General features: G+C 32.3%; 1 protein-coding gene across 1 annotated transcript in view; it reads right to left on the reverse strand.

Moving 5' to 3' along the window:
* Positions 1-7,072: 7,072 nt before the first annotated feature.
* LOC145241342 (uncharacterized) overlaps positions 7,073-25,240 on the reverse strand; it is a 29,947-nt gene continuing 11,779 nt past the window's right edge. The window contains exons 2-3 of the mRNA XM_080104195.1: positions 20,165-20,337; positions 7,073-10,492 (exon numbers count right to left, since the gene is read on the reverse strand). Coding sequence (XP_079960321.1) covers positions 7,201-10,492; positions 20,165-20,337 — 3,465 coding nt within the window. The 3' untranslated portion in view covers positions 7,073-7,200. The remainder of the gene's footprint in view (positions 10,493-20,164; positions 20,338-25,240) is intronic.

Genomic DNA, 25,240 nt, shown 5'->3' on the forward strand with positions numbered 1-25,240 from the left:
ATCAATGGAGCAAGGGCATGCGAAATCGCATAGACTTTGCCATTCCCATGATTTGGCAAGATACCTTAAATCATGCAAACAATTGTTACTGCTGTGCTATCAATATTATGGGAATCAACAGAAAAAAAAAATCACAGACCACTAGAGTATCCTAATCTGTCATCAGCTACATGCCCTATTCCTCATAGTGAAGAAATTCCTGTACTTGTATTTTTTATGGTAATGAAGAAAGCAGTAGTTGCGAGGTCGAAACTCTGTGCATTATTGCTACCGATGATTTATTCAATCTTGATGACAATGAGAAGCAACCAAAACGGTTTTCCCAAAGTGAACTCAATGGTCTGATAATTGTTTTTCATAAGATGATAAAAAAAACAAAAAACACCTAAACATCAATAAACAGTCTTTTCTTTATATTTGAGTGCAAAACGTATGAAATTAGAAAATTATCACAAACACTCTGCTACATTCAATGGTCACTAATTGATGCATCACAAAATTATTTTGCACACCGGATTTTAGAGTTAGAATATTTGCCCTGTGTCTTCCAGTTGCACGTTTAGCACAAAACCTAATGTTTGTAAATTGTCTTTACCCAAACTTTTATTTTCTGTTTCTAAATGGAGTACTTCCAATGTACAGAAATAAATATTAGATTGTCCGGAAAATAATGGCCATTTCAGGAAGTCTGTTTTGAAATTGGATTTTATCATAGGATTTTTATTATATTTCAGGTAAACATCAACATGATTATTGATTTATATGTGCTCTTTAATAATTTCTTACTTTTTTCTTTCAGAAAACGTTTTATGAGTGAATGAGCCAATAATTTGGAATATGAGAAAAGACTTACGATTACTTTTCCTGCATGAGTTTAAGCTTGGTAACAATGCTTCTCAAACAACTGTAAATATCAATAGGACATGGGGAGAAGGCATCACAAGTGATAGAACAGTACGAAGGTGGTTTCAGAAATTCCGTAGTGGTGATGAGAGCCTTAAAGATGAAGAAGGTAGAGGATGGCCATCTAATCTTGACAATGAAAATTTGAGAGCCATTGTTGAGCAGAACCCACTGCAAAGTGTCAGGGAAATGTCTCGGGAACTTGGTGTCAGCAGTTCAACAGTGTCGGATCATCTGAAGCAAATTGGCAAGGTGAAAAAGCTTGACAAATGGGTCCCACATGAGCTCAATGAAAATCAACAAGCTCGACGTTTTGAAGTGTGTTCGAGGCTCTTTTTGCGAAACATTAATGATCCATTTCTTGACCGAATAGTCACCTGTGACGAAAAGTGGATCCTTTATGATAATCGGAAACGATCAGGTCAATGGCTTGATTGTGATGAACCACCCAAACATTTTCCAAAGCCAAAGTTTCACCAACAGAAGATTATGCTGACTGTTTGGTGGTGTGCAATTGGTGTTATTCATTACAACTTTCTGGATGCTAATCAGAGCATCACGGCAGAGGTTTACTGCAATCAACTCGAAGAAATGCATCATCATTTACAAAAATTGAGACTTGCATTAGTGAATAGGCGTGGTCCAATCCTGCTCCACGATAATGCGCGGCCTCATGTTGCGAGAATGACACTGCAGAAACTCACAGACTTGGGATACGAAACTTTACCACATCCTCCTTTTCTCCAGATCTTTCACCCACGGACTACCATTTTTTCAAGCATTTAGCCGCTTTTTTAAGCAACAAAACTTTCAGATCTAATGCAGAAGAATCTTTTTTCAAAGATTTCTTAGCATCTAAGCCAAAGAATTTTTTATCAACGAGGCATAAATGATCTAGTTGATAGATGGCAAAAATGCATGGCTGTTCAAGGATCATACTTTGACTAATTTCAATGTCTAGTGTCACCTATTTGATTAATAAATCCTTTTTCTCTAAAATTGGCCATTATTTTCCGGACAACCTAATACTTATTGATTGTGAATATGTACATCTACACGGTTTACATGCATGTACAATTGTGTACACAAGAAGATAGCATGCACAGAATGTGCATGAATGTACAAATGAACTAGAGAATACTCATTGATGTATAATTGTGTGCACAGCAAGATAGTGTGTACAGAGTTTTCATGAATGTATTTATGTACATAAGTGGTCAAAATGATCATGTATTCCTTTTTACCAATAATTTATATCTTAAATAAATGACAGTATGGATTGATATAAAATTTGAAATGTCATCCCCACTAATAATGAATGCATATAGAGCCATGCTTTGTTGAGATGGCTCAGGGTAAAACTAATTCTAATTTCTATGGTTTTAAGGAATACATGATTTTCTTTTGTGGGTATAGAATTCCCAGGTTTTTTATTTGAACCTTTCAAGAATATTTTATTATTTCCTAAATCCAATTCACATCGGTTTAATCTGCTTTCTTCAAAGAACTAACTTTATCTGATATGAAACCAGTAAATGAGAAATTTTTTTCTGGACAAGATATTAATTTCTCTTTTTAAATTTTTTTCAAGTTCAACCCTTCCATTGCATAATTACAAGTGTTGTGACGATCAATCACAAAAACGGAATTTTGCGATTTAAAATTACCAAATAGACAGTGCTGAACTTCTTGCACTTCATTTGAAAGATAAGAACATACTGCATGATGGAGTTCGAATAAGCTTCTTCTGTACAATGCATCGAGAACTTGTAAGAGTTTTTGCTCAAGAAAAAGACCTAGTTTATTGCAACATCAATGGCTCCTTGGCCTTTTTGCTAGGAGCAAAGTGTAATATCTGTTCTCATACTACACTTCACCTTTTCTGTCCTCAGTCAGTGGAGGAGAAATCCCTCATGAATCAGGCAGTTTTTTTTTTCTTATTCACTATGTCCCTTTTTGAGGAGATGGATTTTCTCCACATAAAAAAACCAACCTTGTGTCTAACTTTGCCCTCGTAGGGAGGCAAGTAAATAGGAACATCAATGGCTCATTTGTGTTGACTTAAAAAAAAATAATCAATTTTTTTTTTTTACATAGGCATCATCACTTATCAAGGCTAAGGGGTCACTCGAGGATAAGGCTAAAGAGTGTACAGCAGAAATTGGACAATACAGTAATTATTAGTAATAGAAATTCAGTAAATTTCTTAACTTATATGGAACGGCTCATCAAAAACTTGTTTACGTTAGACTTAAAGACAATCATATTGTAGTCAGCTGGAAAGCAGAAGACAATTCCATGGTGTGCAGTTCTAAGAAAGAAGCTTTGTTCATGGAATCTACGTTTAGGTTGACGCACAGATAAAGAGTGGGGGGAATTATTGATAGTGTTTTCAGCTAGACGGGTGTCTCTTGTGAAAGTTTGGCGAGGGGGAACGATAGATTGGAGCTCAGTCGAGCACTTGCCATGAAAATAATGATAAAGCAGAGACAGACTCGCAACATCTCTTCTGTAAGAAAGAGGTTGCAGGGAAGAGAAAAGGACATCCCTTATGAAGCTATGAAGTCTATTTTGAACTTTATCAAGGCAGTATAAGTACTTTCTAGCAGCTCCTGCCCAGATGTGGGAACAGTATTCCATCCTTGGATATACCTGGCTCTTATATAGATAGAGAATTGCATCAGCAGTGAGATACCTACTGGATCGATAGAAGGATCCCACCATTTTTCCAGCGGCCTTGGCAACGGATTTAATGTATGTGTTCCATTTAAGATCAGGAGTTACCCATGCTTTTTATATCTGTGATACTAGGGACCGAACTCACCATTATCTGAAAAAAGAATGGCCAGTATGTGAAGAGCTTACGCTTTGTAGAGCAAGAAATGTGATAAACGAGTCTCGAATTGAGAGAGAACGTGTTCTATTTTCTCCTTGGCTTCATGAAGCAATTCACAAAAGCACTGGATAAAGATGGGCAGTGTTTTAAGTTTTTGTGCGGTACATTCTCCACTGGTATTTTTGATGGTCCTCAAATTAGACAATTGATGAAAAACTCTCTTATTTGAAGAGGCCACGAATAATGTTGAGCGACAAACGTGGAACTTCTTTGTTCAAATCATGAGGAATTTTCTCGGCAACAAAAAAGCAGAGAACTATGGAAAGTTAGTAGCAAATATGTTAGTGGCCTTTAAGAATCTTGGCTGCACTACTTGGACTCACACATACATCGCTTTCCCAGAAAATCTTGCCGCTTTAAGCAATGAGCAGAGTGCTTTCACCAACATTTGTGAGAAATGGAAACACACTACCAAGACAGGATGTGGTGATGATAGCAGACTACTGTTTGAATTTAAAAAGAGATGTGCACCAACACGTTCGTAATTGGCAGAAAAAAAAAAAACTACATCAAACTGATGCAAAGTTGAATCATGGATTCTCTTCGTGTGATTACATGTACTGCACATAATTCGTTATTGCAATTAAAACGCGTTTAGAATAAAAACTTTATTATAAAAACTAACGTTTTGCTGCTGAAACATCTTTAATAAGCCTTGAAAACGTTATTTAACAGAAAAAAAATAATTCACCGCAAGAATATAATAAATTTATTTATTTGCCGACTATTATCCTCACCTTGTAGTTGTTGTTTCACAACGTTTCGGCCAACTATCCCTCTGGCCTTCATCAGATTAACCGCGACGGGATAGGAATGTTGAGTCTCTTAACTGTATTCCCAGTAATTACTGCCTTCCATAATAGTTGTCATCTCACCACATTCTTAAATTACTCATCTCAAAAAGATTCCAATAATACTATAGTAAATCAGTTGTAAAAGATCAGACACCTTTCCAAAAGTTTCTATTTGTTGACCAGTGTAATATTTATGTAAAACAATCAGAAAAAAGGCCAAAATTAAAGCCAAATCCAATTTTTGAAGACCAAACTGCCTAAAAAAAAAAAAATGCGACGGGATAGGAATGTTGAGTCTCTAAACTGTATCCCTAGTAATTACTGTCTTCCGTATCAGTTCGAACCTCGACGTCTCTGACGACAAATATTGAAAAATTGGCCAAAAACATTAATTCCTTCACCCTCAACTGGACACTTTTCTACAAGGAGGGGTTGATGTTTTGCGAGCCATTTTTGCAAGTCATTGTATCGGTTTGATTCACTTTGCCTAATTTTAACATTCCAAACTTCCGGTCGCATCACGGAGTAACGGTAAGACGTCAAATTTTCTTTCACTTTCTTTTCCACCTTCACGTCACGGGTTCAAGCCTGCCTGCCTACTAACACTTTTTTTTTCTGCTCAACACACACCTCCAAAAACCCGGGCAAAGCCGGGCACCCAGACTAGTATACTTATAAAGTTGAGTTTTTTTCTTGCTCTGACATTGATATTAAAAGCCTACTATTTCTTTTTCAAAATTATTAAAACAAACTTAATATACTCATTCATGGATATGTGGGCTACTAAATAAAGGTTAACTATTTTGCATATTCCTTTGAAAATTAGTTAATCATTTTTTTATGGTTTATTATTGGATGATTAGTTTCATTTCATTATTATGCTCAGTTCTATTGATGCATATTTTCTATATTGTGCATAATTGCGTAGCATTTAGGATGAAAAAGTTCGAGCACACATAAGTCTATTTATATATATATATATATATATATATATATATATATATATAGATAGATAGATATAAATAAAAGCTACCTTGTTTGAGTATGTGTGGAAAGTCTCTACCAAGCTCTTCTCTGAATTTTTGGCCTACAAACTTGAAACTTGATATATAGAGAATTTGGACCTTTGTTTTTAGCCTGCAAAATTTATTCTTTTTTGTAAACTAATACAATTAGGGTAAAAACTAGTGCCTTAGTAATATGTACTCTGCCTATTCCTTTTTTGTCAACCAATCACAAGTTTCTATTTAGCATATGAAGAGACAAACTTGCAAAACAACATAATTTTTTCATAATACATGGATTCTCCTCATGTGGACACTTTTACTTTTATACTAGTGGCAGTGAGGAGTTGTTGACCCTCATTCAATTGTATTACTTCCAGTGGTTGGTAGATTTGCAGGTGCTTGTCCAGAACATCCCCAGACACACATGAAAAAACAACAATGAAGAAAAATTTTTATGATGTATGTGATGGAAAGAAAATATCATACACCAAAAATCATGTAAATTGATAAAATAGTTTTATTTTTTATTTAAAAAAACATGTTTAAGCAAATAACTTTTTCCAATATTCTCTCTTCCCTACATTAAGAATGGCTTTTCTAAAATCTTACAAAAAGTTTAAATTATTGTTTTTCTTTATTGATTTTCTTAGTTAAAAATAAAATTACTTTTATATGATTTTTGTGTACAACATTTTTGGTTGTACAGATTTCTCTTTATTTTTGTTTTTTCATGGGAGGAATTCTTGACAAGCACCAAATTATGTCTCTGTTAAAAAATTAGCTTTGGGTTAGGATTTGAGGTGTCTTCCTTCTCACACCCAAAATAAAAAATAAAAACAAATCTGTTTCTAAGAAACTATTCTACTATTAGCAATTAATAAACAAGGTTATATTTGAAATTTAAAAAAATATTCAACATAAATTCTTTAGAAACTATTCTGCTATTAGTAATTAATAAACAATGTTATATTTAAAAAAATTATTCAACATAAATTCTTTAGAAATTTAAAAAATTATTCAACATAAATTCTTTAGAAATTTAAAAAATTATTCAACATAAATTCTTTAGAAACTATTCTGCTATTAGTAATTAATAAACAAAATTATAATTTGAAATTAAAAAAATAATGTTCAACATAAATTCTTTAGAAACTATTCTGCTATTAGTAATTAATAAACAAAATTATAATTTGAAATAAAAAAAATGTTAAACATAAATTCTGTAGAAACTATTCTGCTATTAGTAATTAATAAACAAAGTTATAATTTGAAATTAAAAAAAAATGTTCAACATAAATTCTGTAGAAACTATTCTGCTATTGGCAATTCTTAAACAAAATAATAATTTGAAATTAAAAAAAAAATTGTTCAATTCGTTAGAAACTATTCTATTGGCAATTTATAAACAAAATCAATTTAGAATTGAAAAAAAAAATTGTTCAATTCGTTAGAAAGACCTTAAACATTAAATGTTTCGTTATAAAAATAATCTTTATTTTAAAGTAACATGAAGCATATGTTATTCAGAGGAAGCAAATGTTCAGTGAATTTTACTTTTAATTTCTAACTTTTTTCTTCTCGTTAGAAAGGATTAAGTAATTCATGTTAATCCTCGGAGGTAATTTTGGGCCTTTTTTAGTTTCTCCAACATTGTTTTATGTTGTTCGACTTGTAACTGCAACAAATTCAATTGCTGTTGGTGAAAAGCGATACGACCTTCAAGAAACGAATCTGCCTCTTTATCTTTGGTCAAATTGTCTATCAAGAAATCATCCATTGACAGCAAATGAGAGGCAACATTTTTCTCTGATGTTAGCGCCTTATCCATAGAACTAGGCGTCGTGAGAATGTCTTCAGAAATTGTTATTGATTCTCTTTTGACTGGTGTTTTATTTAATTCAGACGGATCAACAGGGATTTTCGTTTCATCATCGGATGAATCAGCACTTTTTAATTTTTTTACATCGTCTGGATTTATAATCGATTTATATGGTGAAATTTCATACCACTTTTTGACGCAAGGATTTTGTTTTTCTTCTGACGATAGTGACGCTTTGCTCATTCTAAATGTATCAGAAGGGATTTTCATTTTATCATTGGGTATATCCTTTTCTTTTAATTTTTGTATATACTCTGAATCTATAATGGATTTGTATTGAGAAACGTTGGACGACTTTTTACCACAAGGAACTTGTTTTTCTTCTGATGATTCTATTAATTTTGATTTAAGCGGCGCTTCATTCAATTCAAATAGGCTAACTGAGTTTTTTGTTTTATCATCGGATAAATCGTTTTCTTTTAACATTTTTACAATGGATTTATATGGAACAGCTTCATACCACTTTTTGGTGGTAGGAATTTGCTTTTCCTCTGGCGATCCTATTGATTTGGACTTGAGCAGTGGTTCGTTCAATTCAAACAGACTAGCAGAGTTTTCAACTTTATCATCAGATGAACTGTTTTTGTTTAATTGTTTCATATATTCTTGATCTATAATCAATTTGGACGATGTTTCGTCCGTATTTTTGGCACAAGGAATTTGCTTTTCTTCCGCGGTAGATAAAGTGAGAGAATAAGAAGACAAATCTGAATCTTCTAAGTCGACGGGAAATTCTGAGAGTTTTGTCTTCTTGGCAACACTTGCAGAATTTTCACTAGGAATTTCATTTGAATCATCAAAATTTGATTGTTGAGGGAGAAAAAAGAGACTGTTAAGATTGGAATTTGTGGCGTCAAAAGGAAGCTTTCTTTCATCTTCAGAGTTGATTGACAATGAAAAACAACTGCTTATCACTAATCCATTATCTTCGCCTTTTTCTTTGGTTGTGGGGGTCATTGACTCAGTTTCTGAATTATATTTGGTTTTCATTTCATTACCAGCAGGAAATGATGCTGTTGAAGATAAATGCTGATCAGAGAAATTGTGATCTTGACTACCTCCTGACTCATTATCTAATAGTTCAGTTTTTATAATTATCTCCCCTTCATTAGAGTTCTTCTGTTTGGTTCCAATGTTAACAGGAAATGACATCACTGAAGACGTACAGGGAACAGACGAGCTACCACAGCTTTGATTGTCTCCTGATTTGTCATCAAGCGGTTCAGTTTTTATAGTTATCTTTTCTTCATTATTTATTGTTTTACCTTCTAATGATGGTCGTCTCTTAAGGAATCCAGTTTCATTTTCACTGTCCTTTTCCTCACAGGTTGGTAGTTTCTCAGATCGGAACAGATCAGTCTTTAACTCTTTACTATGAATCACATAATTACCACTTGGCAAATTAAAACCAGACAATTGACTTCCAGTATTTTCAGTTGCAGAAAAATCTGGAGTCTGTTTATTGCATTTATATTTGGAAGGAACCAAAAGTTTTCTCGGATGATCTTTGAATGGTTTATTATTTGTTGGTTTGGCAAGAAAAATCTTGATACTCTCCAGAATTGAAGACGGATCGTAAACATTATTTTCCTTTGATGGTACAGTTTTATTATCTTCAGAAGTCGTCGATTTAATTTGCTCACAAGATTCCGTCATCAAATTTGAACCGTCTTCAGTTTTATTTTGCCGAGTTTTTGAAAGTTCCGTCGTCACTGCATTGTTTAAAATTTCACCTAACAATGAGCTTGAATCATCGCTTGGTTTCTCAACAGTTTTAACCAAATTGATGTTAGATGCCTGTACAACTGGGGAAATATGATCATTTTTCGTCATTTCTGGTTTCAAGTGGTTAGGCTGTTTAAACTTTTTTAATACACCCTTATTCATAGATAAAGGAATCTGGGATAGTTTTTCTTTGTTTTCTAAGTTTGTCTGTGTTAAAATTTTCTGTGGCAGCATTGACTGTGATCTATTTTGACTTTGGTCAGAAATATTTATATTACTATTGACCAATGTAGAAATCTGAATTGGAAGCTGAACAAATGTGCTTTTGGCCTTAATATCTTTCATAGATGATAGCTGGCCACCGGTCAAGTTAGGTACAATATGCTTTTCAGCAGGCCTTATAGAAACAGGCACAGTACCTGTAGACGTTGTCGTAGTAGTTGTTACTGTGGAAGATATATTTATTCTTGCTGGTACAGTTGTGTTTTTTGGGAGGATCCGAGTTAGTGCATTAGTTGAATTTCCAAGATAGACTGGTGCTTGACCAGCTGACATGAGCACATATGTAACAGTATTGGCAGGCAAAGTTGACTGACCAGGAACAGTCAACAAATTTGTTGGCTGGCCAGTGGCAGTCACCCAAGTTGTTGGTTGGCCAGTAGCAGTCACCCAATTTGTTGGTTGGCCAGTAGCAGTCACCCAATTTGCTGACTGGCCAGTAGCAGTCACCCAATTTGTTGGCTGGCCAGAAGAAGTCACCCAATTTGTTGGCTGGCCAGGTGTAGCCAAACAATTTGTTGGTTGCAAAAGAGATTTATTTGGAGTCAATACGATTGGTATATTGCAATTAGTATTCAAGGAAGGGGAAAAAATAACTTTATTATTTGAACTTGGAATAGTTTTTGAAGAGATCGACATCTTGTCAGCTGAATTTGTCACGTTAGATGGCAATAATGAAGCAGTAGTGGGTATTAGAACAGGTTTTCCCAAGTTTGAGCATTGCTTTTCAAGAAAGCTATTTTTCGTATTAGTGGGCTTTTCTATCAACAAAGTGTTCTTCTTTGCAAGTAACGTGTCCGAGATTGGCAGAGGAACATTATTTTCCAATGCAGAATCAGTAAGCGGTTCTGATTTTATATGTTTTTCACTGGAGGGTTTTGCAGTTGATAAATTTTTATCTTTGCAAGGGTTTGGATTTGTAAGTTTGTTTTCAGCCTCGTTTTTTTTGCAAACTTTGTTTACAAATGTATTCTTCATCAAACCCACATTTTTTCTTTTTCTTGTCAACCTGGAAAAAAAAGTAAACATTTTCTTTGAAATTTCTGAAAATAAAATAAAAAAAAACAACAACAACCAAAAAACAAAAAAATAAATAAAGTAAATACGTTTTTTCAAAGAAAGAGATAAAAAATGCTGAGGATGTGCCCTGCATTATATGAAAATTATATGATGCATGTGTAATTAGAATCCTAAAGACAGTTTGGTTTGGTTGTTTTTGTGTTATGAGGTATCAAACCTTTTCAGGTTATTTAATCCTGAATCTAGTAATTTTTGAAAAATCTTTATGCTTCAAGTTTTTTATATCTTTAAATAATTAGGCACATATGTAGTTTAGGCTGTTAAGATAGCCTTCAATCCTCGCATGACTAAAAGGGACGGCTTTTAAAATTACACTGTTACATTATATATCCCCACATGATTAAAATTTAAATTGTTTACGAACGTGTATCTGTTTTTTAAGCACCTGAAGAAGATTTTTTTGTATTTTCAATAGTTTCATCATTTTAAAAGTTTTCAATTTAATTTGTTTGTTTGTTTGTTTTTAATCCTTTTTCTTTTATTTTAAAAAAGGAATTTTAATTTCATTTGTTTTTGCATTTTCATTTTTTATCATTTTATTTAAAAAAAAAAACAAGAAAGCTTTCAATTTCTTTTGTTGTTGTTTATCTGTTTTTTTTTAAATTCTTTTCGTTATTCAAATTACTCTTCTTGTTTTTTTTTTTAAACATCTTATTCATTTTTATTTTTTTCTCCATTAAAATGAAAAACAATATTGTGGATTGCATATATAGTATTAAGGGAACTAAGAAAATGAAGTGAACTTTTTCTTATTTATCTAGTTTATTATTAAATAATAAGTTGCAGGAAATAATATAGGATTCTATTATAATGGAGGAATGTGACTACAAGTATGTGTAAAACCTACACGAGATAATGGCCAGCAGTCTGATCATAATTTATATACAGTGTTTGCTAAACTATAATGCTTTTTTACTTAGGGAAATAAGTGACGCTTTTTGTTATTAATATAGAGATAAAGAGTTGCACACAGCAGCTTCATTATGACTAGCGCTATGACAACAGAATATTCTTTTCATTGTTTTGACTCTCAAGTATATATCTGACACAGTTAATCAACCAAGAACCACATCACTCGATATAAAAAAATATATCAACGGATACACACCAGAGAGTCAAAACAATGAAAAGAATATGCTGGTGTCATAGCCCAATTATGACTCATAATAAATAGCAACATTTGTGACATCTGAAATTGTCCGTCTTATAGATCAGCAGTTTCCCCAAGAAAGGGTTCTTTCTTAGAAGGAAGCCACCTCCACATCCAACAGATATTGACATCGTTGTTCTGTTAGAATATTGGGATGCAGCAGAGCAAGAATAAATAAACAAATAGAGACGTTGCTCAGCGTACTATTGTTGATTGGATGAATTTCATCTGGGAAGAATGCAAACAGGAAATACTTGATCATTCCATGATGCTTTGTGGGATTGATGAAACAACAAAGAAACCTAAAGAGATTGAAATTGATGAGTCATATTTTTTCATAGAAAATAAAACAAAGGATGTTTAAAAATGGGGTCTGGGTTTTTAGGGCTGTTGAACATAAGGTCGAACCTCTGAAATTTAATTGCTGTTGAAAAGAGGGATCGAGACACATTATTCCTAATTAATTAGCAATACACATGAAAAAATTGAAATAGCTTAAAATATTTCAATATTGGTATACATAGAAAGAGCTTGATGAGTTAAGAAAGAATCTTTTTAAATTTTAAAAATCTGATTAAAATTAAGGAAGTTATGACTATTTTTGTGCCTCACACGTTTGGATATTTTCCCTTCTTTAAGACCATATGCGTTTTGTCACATTTTTGACAATACTTTTCCAATAAAAATGTCATATCTTTGTTAAAACACAAGACTAAGCAATGAAATTTACCATATAAGTGTATTTTTGTACAAGGAATCAGAATATGGAACTGAAAATATCCAAAAGTTCATGGTTTCCAAATAATCTGCAGTAAATGTGCATAAATATGCTGCAATTCCTTAAAAATGTCATGTATCCATAAACAGAAAAGAAGTTGCAGAACTCAAAGCTGAATTGTAATGTGCTTTATGTACAAAAAACTTAAATCTAAACATAGGACCATTTAAAAATGAATATATTGCAATATTTCTTTGGTATTATTGTAGATTAACACCTTCTGTTTAACCCCACCCAACCCCTTCTGACCACCCCTCCAAAATGTGATTCTACCTTTTTAGGCAATTATGTATGAAATGCCATGAAAAACTTATATGAAAGATAAACAAATTATTTTAGAATTTAATGTAAAATAATTCCCCATTACAGGCCATTCTAGCATTTTAGGGCAGTTAACTGTATTTTTTTTAAGGGATATAAATCGTGTATGCTTTTTGTTTTATTTTTTTTAAGACGATTATGTATGGTTTTAAGAGGGTTTCTATGCAATGAGAATATGGGGAGGGTTGCCATGCGGACTTTGAATTAATTGTAGGGCTAAGGAAAATTATGTGTGAACATACTGAAGACTTGACAGAAACAATTACAATATTAGAGGGGGGGCGGTTAGTTTCACAAAAATTTAATGTAAAAATAATTCACCATTTCCAGCATTTTAGGACAGTTAACCAATTTATTTTTTATGTGCATTTTTCTTAAAGGAAGGATCTATTTTTTGTTTGTTTGTTTTAGACGCTTGTATGTGGCTTACAGAGGTATTTTGTTGTTGGGGGTTGCCACTCGAACTTAGTGTTATTGTTAGGGTTAAAGAGTGTTTTAGGAGGAGACTTGCCACACATAACTTTAGTAGGTGGGTTGTGCTAACAGTATTTTGTTTTACTATTTATTTTTAAGTCATTATCAAAACTTCAAATATTTAAGTGTCAACTAACTGACATTTGTCTTGTTCTCAAGAAATGCTCAACAGTCAACACTATTTGTGAGTTTGTATTACTTGCCATAGAGGTACGAAAAAGTTGTCCAAAAAATAAAAAATAAAATTATAACAAATAAATGTTATGCAAAGCATGTTTTTATTTAATGTAACATGTTTATTCAGCTCGAAAAACATACAGTGCTTACCGATGTATTGAAAAGTTAAAAATGGTGGCTGACTATCTCTTTCACACGGTAAGTTTGGGAAAATGAGTTAAAAATAAAAAACTAGACAAAATACTATTAAAAACCCACCGAATATATATCCGCCTATGTCACGGTAACATATATATAGCAAGTTTCTAACAGTATTTTGTCTGTTTTTTTATTTATAACTCATTTTCTCAAACTTACCGCCTCAAAGAGAGTGTCGGCCGCCATTTTAAATTTTTGAATACATCGGTAAACTGATTTCGAGCTAATAAACATGTTACATTAAATATAAACACTAAAAACATATCCAGTCAGGTAGAAAAGTAACTTATCTTGCTTTTGATAACATTTATTTGTTATATATTTGTTTTTTGACAACTTTTTCAAATCTATGTGTATAGTAATACAAACGAGATTTTCATACATCTTTTGATTTTGAAAAAACATTTGTGGCTGTTCGCAGTAAATCATGTTTTAATTCGCTGTTCAAAACTAATGCAATGAATAAAAGTGCATGCAAGCTATATATCTACAAAAGTTTATTTTGTTTTTTTAACCATGTTTTTAAATTTGACCAGAAATGTGAGAAATTATAATGGATTCATAATGCCGAATTGGTTGGGATTGTTGTGATTATACATTCTGAAAACCGAATAGTTCTAAACTAATGTTATTCTGATAAGATTCTCTAATTAAATATATCAGAACATTTATATTCATATTTTCATGTTTGTCTTAATTCGTTCGTGAATAAAAATTAAAGAAAGCATGTTGTTTAACTGTGCTATGACTAATACTACAACTGCTGCTGCAACTAATACTAACTTAATTTGACCAAACTCGAAAAATAAACATTTTTTTCGGGTAGGTCCTTTTAAATTATTATCAATTACCGCGGTCCTACTCAACATAAAATAATACTTTTAATTGATAAAGATAGTAAAAAGAATGATTTATTTACTAGTGGGCGTCCGATTAAATTTTTTTTCAAAATGTTCGATACTCGTCATATTAAAGTCTTATTTTTAACACAACAAAAAAAGAAATGGTCAAAAATATTTCCTACACTTGACAGTATTAAGATTAACACCTCTTCTGATTGGTTTCCAAATTTCATAACGAAATTCTTCATACAATCATGGTACGGGACTTTAGAAAACAGGAGGGTCATTATAAAACCTTACCGAAAACGCCATTTTATGACGTTCACATTTTTATCACTTTATTTGCTTAAAACTTTTAAAATATATAATGTACATTCATATTTATTAATTCATTTGAAAGTATATTCATTTCCGAACAAAACAGTAGTAATTTGAAGACTTGAAGTGTTTTGGTTTGAAAAATATGGCTATTTTAGTAGAACTACCTTGAAATCTGTAATCATCCAAAGCGTTTTCTTCGTCCATGTGTATTACTAAATTAATAAATCTTGGATCCTATCAGAGACAAAAATCTTATCTGCTGGATGGGTGGCCTACAAAGGTCTCGAAAGGGATAGATGATCGTGAGAAAGTGGTCTGTGACAAAAACTTTGCGGATCCAGTGGACCTCTCTATTCACACACAAACCATTGAAGGTTTACGGGCCCATATAAAAACCAAAATGAGAAATGTTGGGAATAAAGAGAATATGTTTGATATGAATTTGATGGAATTCTTGTGGCGATGAAGAGAAAAAAAGGGAAGTCTTTCCACATATAATCAAATGCATCTGTGAACAATATTCTTTTTCAAATCTATAAAGCTATTGTTTAATGTTTTTTCACGATTAAGAAATAAAACAGTTATAACATTCTGTCATATGTTTGTTACCATTAAGTTGAAAAAAGAAAATAAAACTAATGATTCAATTACTGACGTCTATTTAGGTGACATCACAATCGCGTAATTTTAAAAATTGTCCCTTTTAGTCATGCAAGGATTAGAGGCTATCTTAACAGCCTAAACTGCATATCTGCCAAAATTTATCCGCAGTGTTTCATTTGGTTGTTTTTTGGGTTATTTAATGCTGAATCCAGTAATTTAAAAAAATAAGTTTTTAATCTTCAAATTCTTTATATATTAAAATATTTATTCATGGTATTTGGTTTGATTGTTTTGTAAAAGAAAATTGCTGTTTTTGTTTCTGATTTTGCAGAAAATGTCTGAATTTTGCAAAAAGAAAGGAAAAAGAATAATAACATCAATGTTTGATGCGTTTTTGGTCAGGAAGTCAATATCTTCAGACAGCCTGATTTGGTAGCGATGGATGCCCTAACAGTTATTATCACTTCCAGACTAAATCTCGACAGGAAATAGGGAGATATGTACAAAACAGAAAACTAAAAGAATGGATGAGAGTTCTTTACCAAGTAGATGTAGAGCATTCTTGCAGGAGGGAACACTTGAAGGTTGCCCACATCACTAAATGAAAGTGACTGGATTAAAAATTGCCACCTAGGTTGTCAATCCATGTCATTATCCACTGAATCACTGTATGATACGACATAATAACATTGACACACTGTTTCTCGTTAGACTACCATAGTTAATATGTTGCAGGGGGGGATTTCGTCTATATATAAAACTAGTGGGGGTACTCAGCATTGCCTGGGTGTGGAGAGATAGTGTAGCAAGGAACCTCCCTCCGAGGTGGGGGGAGAGGTGTTAAAAAAAAAAAAAGTGGCAGTAGTGGGGTTCCCGGTGTTGCCCGAATCAAGTGTTAAAAAATGGTAGTAGCATTGGGATGGAGAGAGAAAAAAAGTGGGAGTAATATACGGAGAAGCCAAACAAACACGAGGAGAGTAAAAAATAGCGTGAAAATAGCGAGTAAAAGTCACTCAAATAAAACATAGGCATCACCTCCTTTTGTAAATCGTAGATATTATAATCTAGGGAGTATAATAAAAAGTTCTAAGCGATGGTAACTCCCTCCCCCTACCAAGTAACCTCTATGGCTTGCTTGTAGTTTAATGAAATACTTTGCAAGCAAAATCTGATTCTGTATTTTGCTAATTCCTACCCTCTGATGATAAGGAACATATTTCTTTTGAAACTCTGCAGATTAAGGACGATCCACTTAATTTGTGCTGCCTTTTTGAAAATTAAATATTTTTTTAATTCTTCTTAAAGTGTTTTAACATGTTTTATTAATTCTTTGTCCTTATATATCTATATATTAATTTGCTTGTCCGTACGGTGTCACGTCATCATCATCGCAAACATTAATTAATGAAACACGTCATCATCATCGCAAACATTAATTAATGTGAATTATCTCCCTTTATTGTTCAATCTTTATCAGTTAAAAATCATTAACCCTTTTATTTCCCAAAAGTTCCCGAACAAAAAAAAAAATAACAATAACTGTCTATTTATGGTTCCGGATCATTTTAAAGACAGTTATGCATAGAAGGTATCGTTCCAGTTTAAATAGTATAGTATTTTACTTACATTTTTAACGATGTCTTCTGTTTATTATTGTAGGAACGCTTATTCTATTTTATTCAGAAATAAATATATTTTTTACATTTAACGCTACGAGTACGTTTTTTTTTTTTTTTTTTTACTGTGCCACTTTATGTTTTTTTTTTATTTACTTTTGAGTGAGCCTTACACAACAAAAAATATGTTTAGAAATACATATTACAAAAGTCAAGAATGACTTTATTAAATAAATCACCAAAGTCACCATTCGCAAATACAGAGTCAAAACATATTTTACGTCTTGTTCTGTTTTGTTTTTGTTTTACGGCATATCAATCCTTTTTCGTGTTATTTAATGCTGAATCGAGTAATTTTGTAACATTTATACAGCTTCACGTTGTTTACATAGTTATTACTTATGTTTTGTTCATTTTATTTTGCTTCTTTTACAGGCCTTCATCTTCTAATGCCCACCGACAGGGCATACATATTTAAATGCTATAAAAAATGGACACAACAATTTTTTTTTAATATGAAATAAAACAGTGTTTCATTACTTACGATTTAATTTATTTAAAGAAATATTTATTTCCTATTTAAAGATTTTTAGTATATTTTATTTAACTGAAGAATTTTTCCATTATTTTTATTACATTGTTAGGTGAAGTTTCGGTAAATATCCAGATACGCTACTACAGAACACCGACCACTCTAATTTGTTTTTTTTATAGGTAATTGAGGTCGCTGACAACGAATCTGATAGTCAAACTTGGGCAAATTTACCATTTGCATGGTATTAACCCCCAAACTTTACCGTTTGCATGGTATTAACCCCCGAACCCACAAATAACTTTCCACCATTTTGCAGCTTCCGTTTACGCTACGCGCGTGCGCTACAGCATGAACGACGGCTTGCTTCACCTAGCAAACTGCCTTCTCACATGGCGTACCAATCAAAAAATTACGGACTGACATTTTTTTAATGACTTACAGTTAAAGAAAAGTACAACAAATTTTGCGGTGGGGGATTCAATTATAGAACTTATGTGGCTTAATAGGTACTTTTGCAGTTTAGTTAAACGTTTTTCCGTAAGTAACGCACCGACATTTACCAATTAGAACACCATTTAACATTTTCCGAAGATTTTACTGTGTACATTGGGGACGCAAGCGGGGGGAGGGGGGCGGATGTGATGTTGGGGCGCGCGTGCATGCGCGTAGCATAAACGGAAGCTGCAAAATTGTGGAAAGTAGTTTGTGGGTTTAGGGGTAAATATCATGCAAACGGTAAATTTGCCCCAAGTTTGACTATCAGATTCGTTGTCAGCGACCTCAATTACCTATAAAAAAACAAATTAGAGTGGTCGGTGTTCTGTAGTAGCGTATCTGGATATTTACCTTCTTTTTTTTTTTTTTTTTTTCTTATTTTAAAACAAATTATAAAAAAAAAGATACAAGACCATTAAATTTTTTTTCATTAAATCGCTATTTAGGTGAAGGTTCAAAATAGTTAACCCTTCTCCCCATAACCGTTTTTTTATGCAGTAAAATACTTCGTTTCAATAATTATGGTTTAAATAAATATTTATTCCTTATTTAAAGATTTACAGTATATTTTATTTAACTGAAGAAATATTTGTTGTTCATACATATATTTTCCCTTATTTTTTTTTACATTGTTAGGTGAAGTTTCAGAATAGTTAACCCCCCTCCTCATATTAAGAATGGCTTTCAGCATGATTCTTACAATAGTGTTGTCAAAGTTTATTGATTTTTCTTATTTAACAAAAATTATAAAAAAGATACAAGAACATTTTAAACATTTTTTTTGTTAAATCGTTATTTAGGTGAAGGTTTAGAATAATCAAACCCTCTCCCCTTATTAAGAATGGCATTTTATTATTTCAGCATGATGCTTACATTTTCCTTAATATAAAAAAAAAAAGATACAAGAAAATGTTAAGCTTTTTTTTTTTTTTTTAATTACAATGTTAGATCAAAGTTCGGAATAACTTAGCCAATTAGCCAGCTTACTTAACTATATAACATTGACAATAAATTTGATAGGTTTAACCTACCTCACATCATTTTGATTATCGAAAAATCAAAATTTAACTGTACTCTGTAAGATTTACAGAAACACTTCATTTTCTATGCATGTAATACACAAGAATCTGAATATTATAACAGATTACAATGTTTTTATGGAAAAAAACTTTTGTACAGAAAATTCAAAGTGTTCTATTTATATTATCAGGAAGTTGTGATGCATTAATTGAAATCTATATCAATAATTCGACTTAAAAAATATTTGTGAATTTCCAAATCTTCATTGAATAAAATTCAAAATGAATAGAAAAGTCTATCGCATATGTAAAAGTTGACAGTTGCTTATTTAACTTCATTAAAAGCCATCAAAGTCAGCTAAGAGCTGCTCAATATTCTGGCTTAATGGACCATTTAGCAAGGAATGAATATGGTTATTCTGGTGTACCAGTTATTCTACCATCTACATTTACAGGAAGTCCTAGGAATCTACAACAGCTTTATCAAGACGCAATGGCAGTTTTCTGTGACCTATTCATTACTCACACATGTAATCCAAAATGTCCTGAAATATTAAATAACTTGGGGTCATCAGAACTTGCACAAAATCAATGTCAGCAATGTCACACAGTTTTTTAAATTCACAATCTGACTCCCAAGAACCTGCTTACTGACCACTATTCTCACTCCAAGCAGCTGATCGACGTCCCTGTCACCGCCTCGATCATCACTAGCACTTCCTGACAATATCAACAGCATCAGTTACGATCGCATTGACCTTCAATAAAAGTTTAAACTAAAGTTCTTTGTTTGTTCTACTTGCTTCCATACGTTCATTTTTATAAGGAATTTCTTACTGATGTGTTTTAAAAGATTTTAACTAGCGTGGAATTTCCACGGGTCCTGCTAGTATATATTATTACATTTTCACCCTAAATAAGGTACAGTGGCATTTTGATGTAGGGGGATACTATGTATATGTTATATACCTACTAACAGCATTTATGTTAATGGGTGAAAAAGCGTTATGCTAATGATAAAAAATATTTTAATTAAAAAAAAAAAAAAAAAAAAAGGAAAATTTGGTTTTACTTTTCATCTTCACTTGAATTTGGTTGATTTTCTCCATTCAGAAAAATTTTATGAGTTTTCTGGTCTCCACCTGAGTAAATGTAGCCACAAATAGCACCATTTGAATAGATCGGGTAGACATTTTCACCAGGGGCTGGTGTGGGAATATCCTGCTCCTCTGATCCTGTCTGCATCTGGAATCAGAAAAACATTTACAAAATTAGTTTTTTGGGGTTTTTTTTTTCCAAATCATCTTATAAATATATATTGGGATTCGCTTGCTATTTTCCTCAAAATAAACACATTCTCCAATTTGAACCAATGTCTATCCATATGCTCTTGTGCAAATAAAAACAAAAAAAACAGTCAATTTTATTCTTTCTAGTAGACTTTTCAATTATTTACGTATTAGCTAAAGTCAACTTTTTTTGTGTACTTTATTTGATTAATAGTTTTAGTGATACTCAACAAATATTGGTCCATGTTAAAAAATATACAGCATAATCATATTGATACCCCTGTTCTTGTTGGATCATTGAAGTTATGCATCGTCTTCTCCCTTAACGGGGATATACATGCGACTCGGAACCACTTGTGAATTTCATACTCTTATGAAACTTTCTCCCTTGGAGGAAGCTGGTTAAACCCGCATAGGGTTAGTACCAAAGTTTCATGTCAGTTTCATGTTAAAAAACATATTTTTAACTGATTTTTATATTTAGTCCTGTTCAATATTTTTCTTTTTATTAGCCTGTTATATAAATGGAAGTTGTATGTATGTCAAACTAAAATTCTAAAACTACAAAACAAACACCCACAAAGTTAGTATGCTCTTGATTGCTGCTGTCTCACATGAATAATATCACAAGTTTTTAAATATTATTCATTCTTTGAGCCTAAAGATTTCATTAGGTAGGGAGGGATTATTTTCTGACCAAAAACTAAAGGAAAGTAACCCTGATTTTTTTTTCACAGAGTTAATTCCCTTGGGCAGACTCATTCCTCAAGTTGTGTGTGTGTGCACGCACATGTGTCCAAAGAGAGGAATGGGCTAAGCAGAGAAGAAAGAGAGTGGGAAAAGGGAATTAAAAAATAGGAGATACGGAAAAAAGAGAGAAAGATAGCAGTTTTAATAGAAATATGTTACATTTTGGCCTGGGGCAATGCCATGTAGCCTATAATTAAAAATAAAGGAAAGTGGAGGAGCTTCTACCCTCATAATCAAAAGTCCTAATGCTATTACCCAAATCACAGGGCACTAATTTAATAACAATTTTTTTTAATCTATTAGGAAACCAAAACATTTAAAGTCTTTATTTATTTGACTCCCCATAAATGCTAAGTTAGACTCAAGATCGGATTTTAATGGAAAGGGAGGAGGGGTAAATCAACTTTGAAAAAAAAAGAAGCACTTTTGAGGTAGGATACAAAATAAGAATTATCTAAAAGAGAACAGAACAAAGTATACAATTCCCTGCACTCTATTTTGGATGCAAATTATTTACAAAAAAATATGAAAAATAAGAAAACTTATTTCAAGATTTCAAATAATCTGATAAAATATTTTGTTTCATTGAAGAAAATATTTATTAAGTATTTTTTTTTTACTCAAGAAAAAGATAAACTATGACAAAATGACAAAACTTGACCACATATGACTTCATGGGTCAGTACTTGTTATATATATATTATTTAATATGGCATTAGTTTCTAAAGCTGCTGCTTTCATTTATATATATATATATATATATATATATATATATATATATATATATATATAGTAAATAGCAAATTATGAAAGTATATGACAAAGAATATTCCATGCTTCATCCCTGTAGGAAATTTCAGACTGATGATTCCCTACAGGGATGAAGTATGGAAGATTCTTTGTAGTTTAACTGCCTTATACTTACTACGTATCTCTACTCAGGTACTGAGCACTGTTAAAGTAAATACTGAAAATCAATACATAAAATATATCTTTATAACATTTTATATGAACACATGAAATATTATTTATATATATATAACAAACATAGCCAAAGCAGTTTTTATTCCTTCTTTCTTCAACTCAAACACTGTCCCACTTTCTGATGCTTAAATAAATGCTTCTGTTTTTGTTTTTTGTTTTGTTTGTTTCTAAAAGAGGTTTCTTATTCATTCCGTGCTCCATGTTCAAAAACTACTAATTATTTTATTAGGGGTACAAAGCAACAACCTATCTCCTATGTGTGAGAGAACAAGTGAAACGTTATATGATAAATACAGACGAAATATTAAGTAGAAAATCATTAGTTTATATATATATATATATATATATAGATAGATAGATAGATAGAGAGAAAGAAACAATTGAAACTTTTATGTGAATACACATCCATAACATCTATTAAAAATTGTAGCAAATTCTTATTTTTTTCATCAGAATTTTGGCACCCCTGGAACAGTTTATGTTCGCCGTAGGGAAGAAGGGGCATTTCATTCTGATTGTGCGGTTCCAACTGTCAAATTTAAAGGAGGAAACATAATGGTTCGGGGTGCATGGCTTCTTCAAGCACTGAACTGTCGTACACATGTGAGGGCAGAATGAGCTCCACAATTTATACTAACATGCTGGACCAAGTTTACTAAATCTCTTTGACTAAAATATTTAACAATAAAATTCCAAGTGATGTAATCTTTCAACAAGACAATGCCTCATATGCCATACATCAAAAATTTCAATAGGTTGGTTTGAGAAAAAAGGGATTACAGTGATAGGTGCTGCCCCCCTTCCAATCCTCATTGAAACTTTGTGGGCCCATGTAGAGAAAACAGTGAGAACACATTAATGTTCATAAAAAAAGAATTAGAGGCCAAACTTCATGAATAGTGGCAGAAAATAAATCCTACCACCTGCAACAATTTAGCTAATAAAATGCAAAAATGCATAAAAGCTATTATAAAGGCAAAATGAACCTTTAAATAAATAAACTTGAATCAAAATTTCGATTTTTCATTGGTACTCCATAATTTTGATCAAGACTGTATATTATAAAGTTGTGATTTCAAAAATATATCCATATGACTTGGGTACATCAGCTTGAATCGAAACCGAAACCGAAACCAAAGAGTTCCTTCAGCTATAATCGAAACCAAAACCAAAGCTTATGAAAAATTCTTAGTAAAATTACTTATTACAAGAAATAGGACATAACATTAAACAGCAGTCATTCAGAAGAAAAGGATGTAAGCGTGACACACAAAATAACACACGCTATCGTATTAATATATTGATTAACACTAAAGAAAATGAAATCGCAATTCAAAAGAAAATATTGATATTATAGGATGGAAGCTATTTCAGTTAAAGTTAAAAACTCCAATCAACTTGATTTTATATGTTAGAAGTGAATTCCTTTTAAGATTGGGATTATATGAGCATGAACTCTGCTCTTGGCTCTACCCACTTGTAATGATAAACCATTTGTCTGTCCACCAGCAATTATTAGTTGGGAGGATGGAGGGGGTAAGATGTTTATCAGAACATCTCTTTCTATTGGTCAAGTAGGATTTATATTTTTATTTTTTCCATAATCAAAACTAAATTATAAATTTTGAGATGAGGATTGATTATTTGTATCATTTGGCTACTTTGTACTACTGTTCTCATCTTAAGTGTCATTTTCACATTTCCATCAATGCAACCACCAACCTTCTTCAGGTATATCTTGTTGAAATCCGGGATGCTTCTGTCGAACTTGGGAATCTGCATCGAATTTGAATGGAACCCTTTATTTACTTCACTAGGGTAGCATGCTCTCGTTTCCTCAGCTATGACTTGATATAGGTCCTAAGTAATTTGCAATTGTATTTTTTCTGTTCGAAATTCCGTACATTCCAGAGTTTGACAAGACACACGTGAAGAAAGTTGGAAGTTACATCAACCAAAACGTGAAAATGACACTTAAGATGAGAACAATAGTCCGAAGCATCCAAATAATACTAAATTATAAAGTATTAGAGTCCTTCTTGCCTCTCTGGCTAAATTATCTCCCTTAGCTCCTCAACTTGCTTCTCATCCGGATTGGCCTCGCTTTCAAGTGTTTAGAGTTTCTGTTCTGTCCTCTAAATGACCAATCGAAATGATCTTAATTATGTTTTCAATACTTTGTCAGACTTATTGGTCATATTTCTGTAGTCATAGTGGTGATGTGGCAGCCAAAGTTTCCATCTTTTCTCTTGTTGTAGATGTCTTATTCTTTTTAGTAACATCTCTCATTAACTCTTATTTAAAAACAAAACAGCACAAATAAAACAACTCCTCCACCCCCTCCCCTTTTAGAGAGGAAGCAACTATTCAAACCTAACCACTCTTTTCAGTGGTTCAATGGAAATGAGCAAATTTTCTCTGCTCATTCGCCATGTAAGACATGTACAAGGTGCCTTCAATAAGTTTTCAGACTTTTTTTTGTACAGGCATTCAAAATTTATTGTAGACTCTTGAAAATTCAGTATGTTATTGCAATACATACTATGAGATGACTGACCAATTTTTATGATTTCAGGTTCAAATGAACAGCTACAGCAGGAATTAGAATACACCCTACTAAAGCCAGATTGTCACAGCTAGTGAACTTCAAAAATATAATCTGCACATGAGGACATTTTAAAAGAATGATATGCAATAAAATTCTGTTTTAAACTTGCCACAGAAATGTGTGGAAAGCTTTAGACTGCTTTTGGACCATCTACCATGAATTGAGTATAAGTTTTTGAGTGGCATAAGAGATTCAAGGAAGGCAGGGAGGGATGATAAGAGGTGTGGGAGGATAAAGTCAGAACACCAGAAATGATTGGTCAGATAAAGAATTTTATGGATAAGGACCCTCGTGTATCTATAGAGACAATAAGTGCGATATCTACTTAAAAAATTTTACTTAATCTTTATGTGGAACTTTACAAAACATTTACCTTCATCTAAATATTATTATACCTCCATCTAAATATTATTATACTTATCCATATTTTAAACAAATTTAGTTTGTAATGCTTCCAACTTTTATCAATATAGAATATGAAATTGTGTAGAGGAGAAAGTGAACCTTCGTAACTTTC

The sequence above is a fragment of the Euprymna scolopes genome, chromosome 20 (assembly GCF_053919585.1).
Source record: "Euprymna scolopes isolate OS-2025 chromosome 20, ASM5391958v1, whole genome shotgun sequence".
NCBI lineage: Eukaryota > Metazoa > Mollusca > Cephalopoda > Sepiida > Sepiolidae > Euprymna > Euprymna scolopes.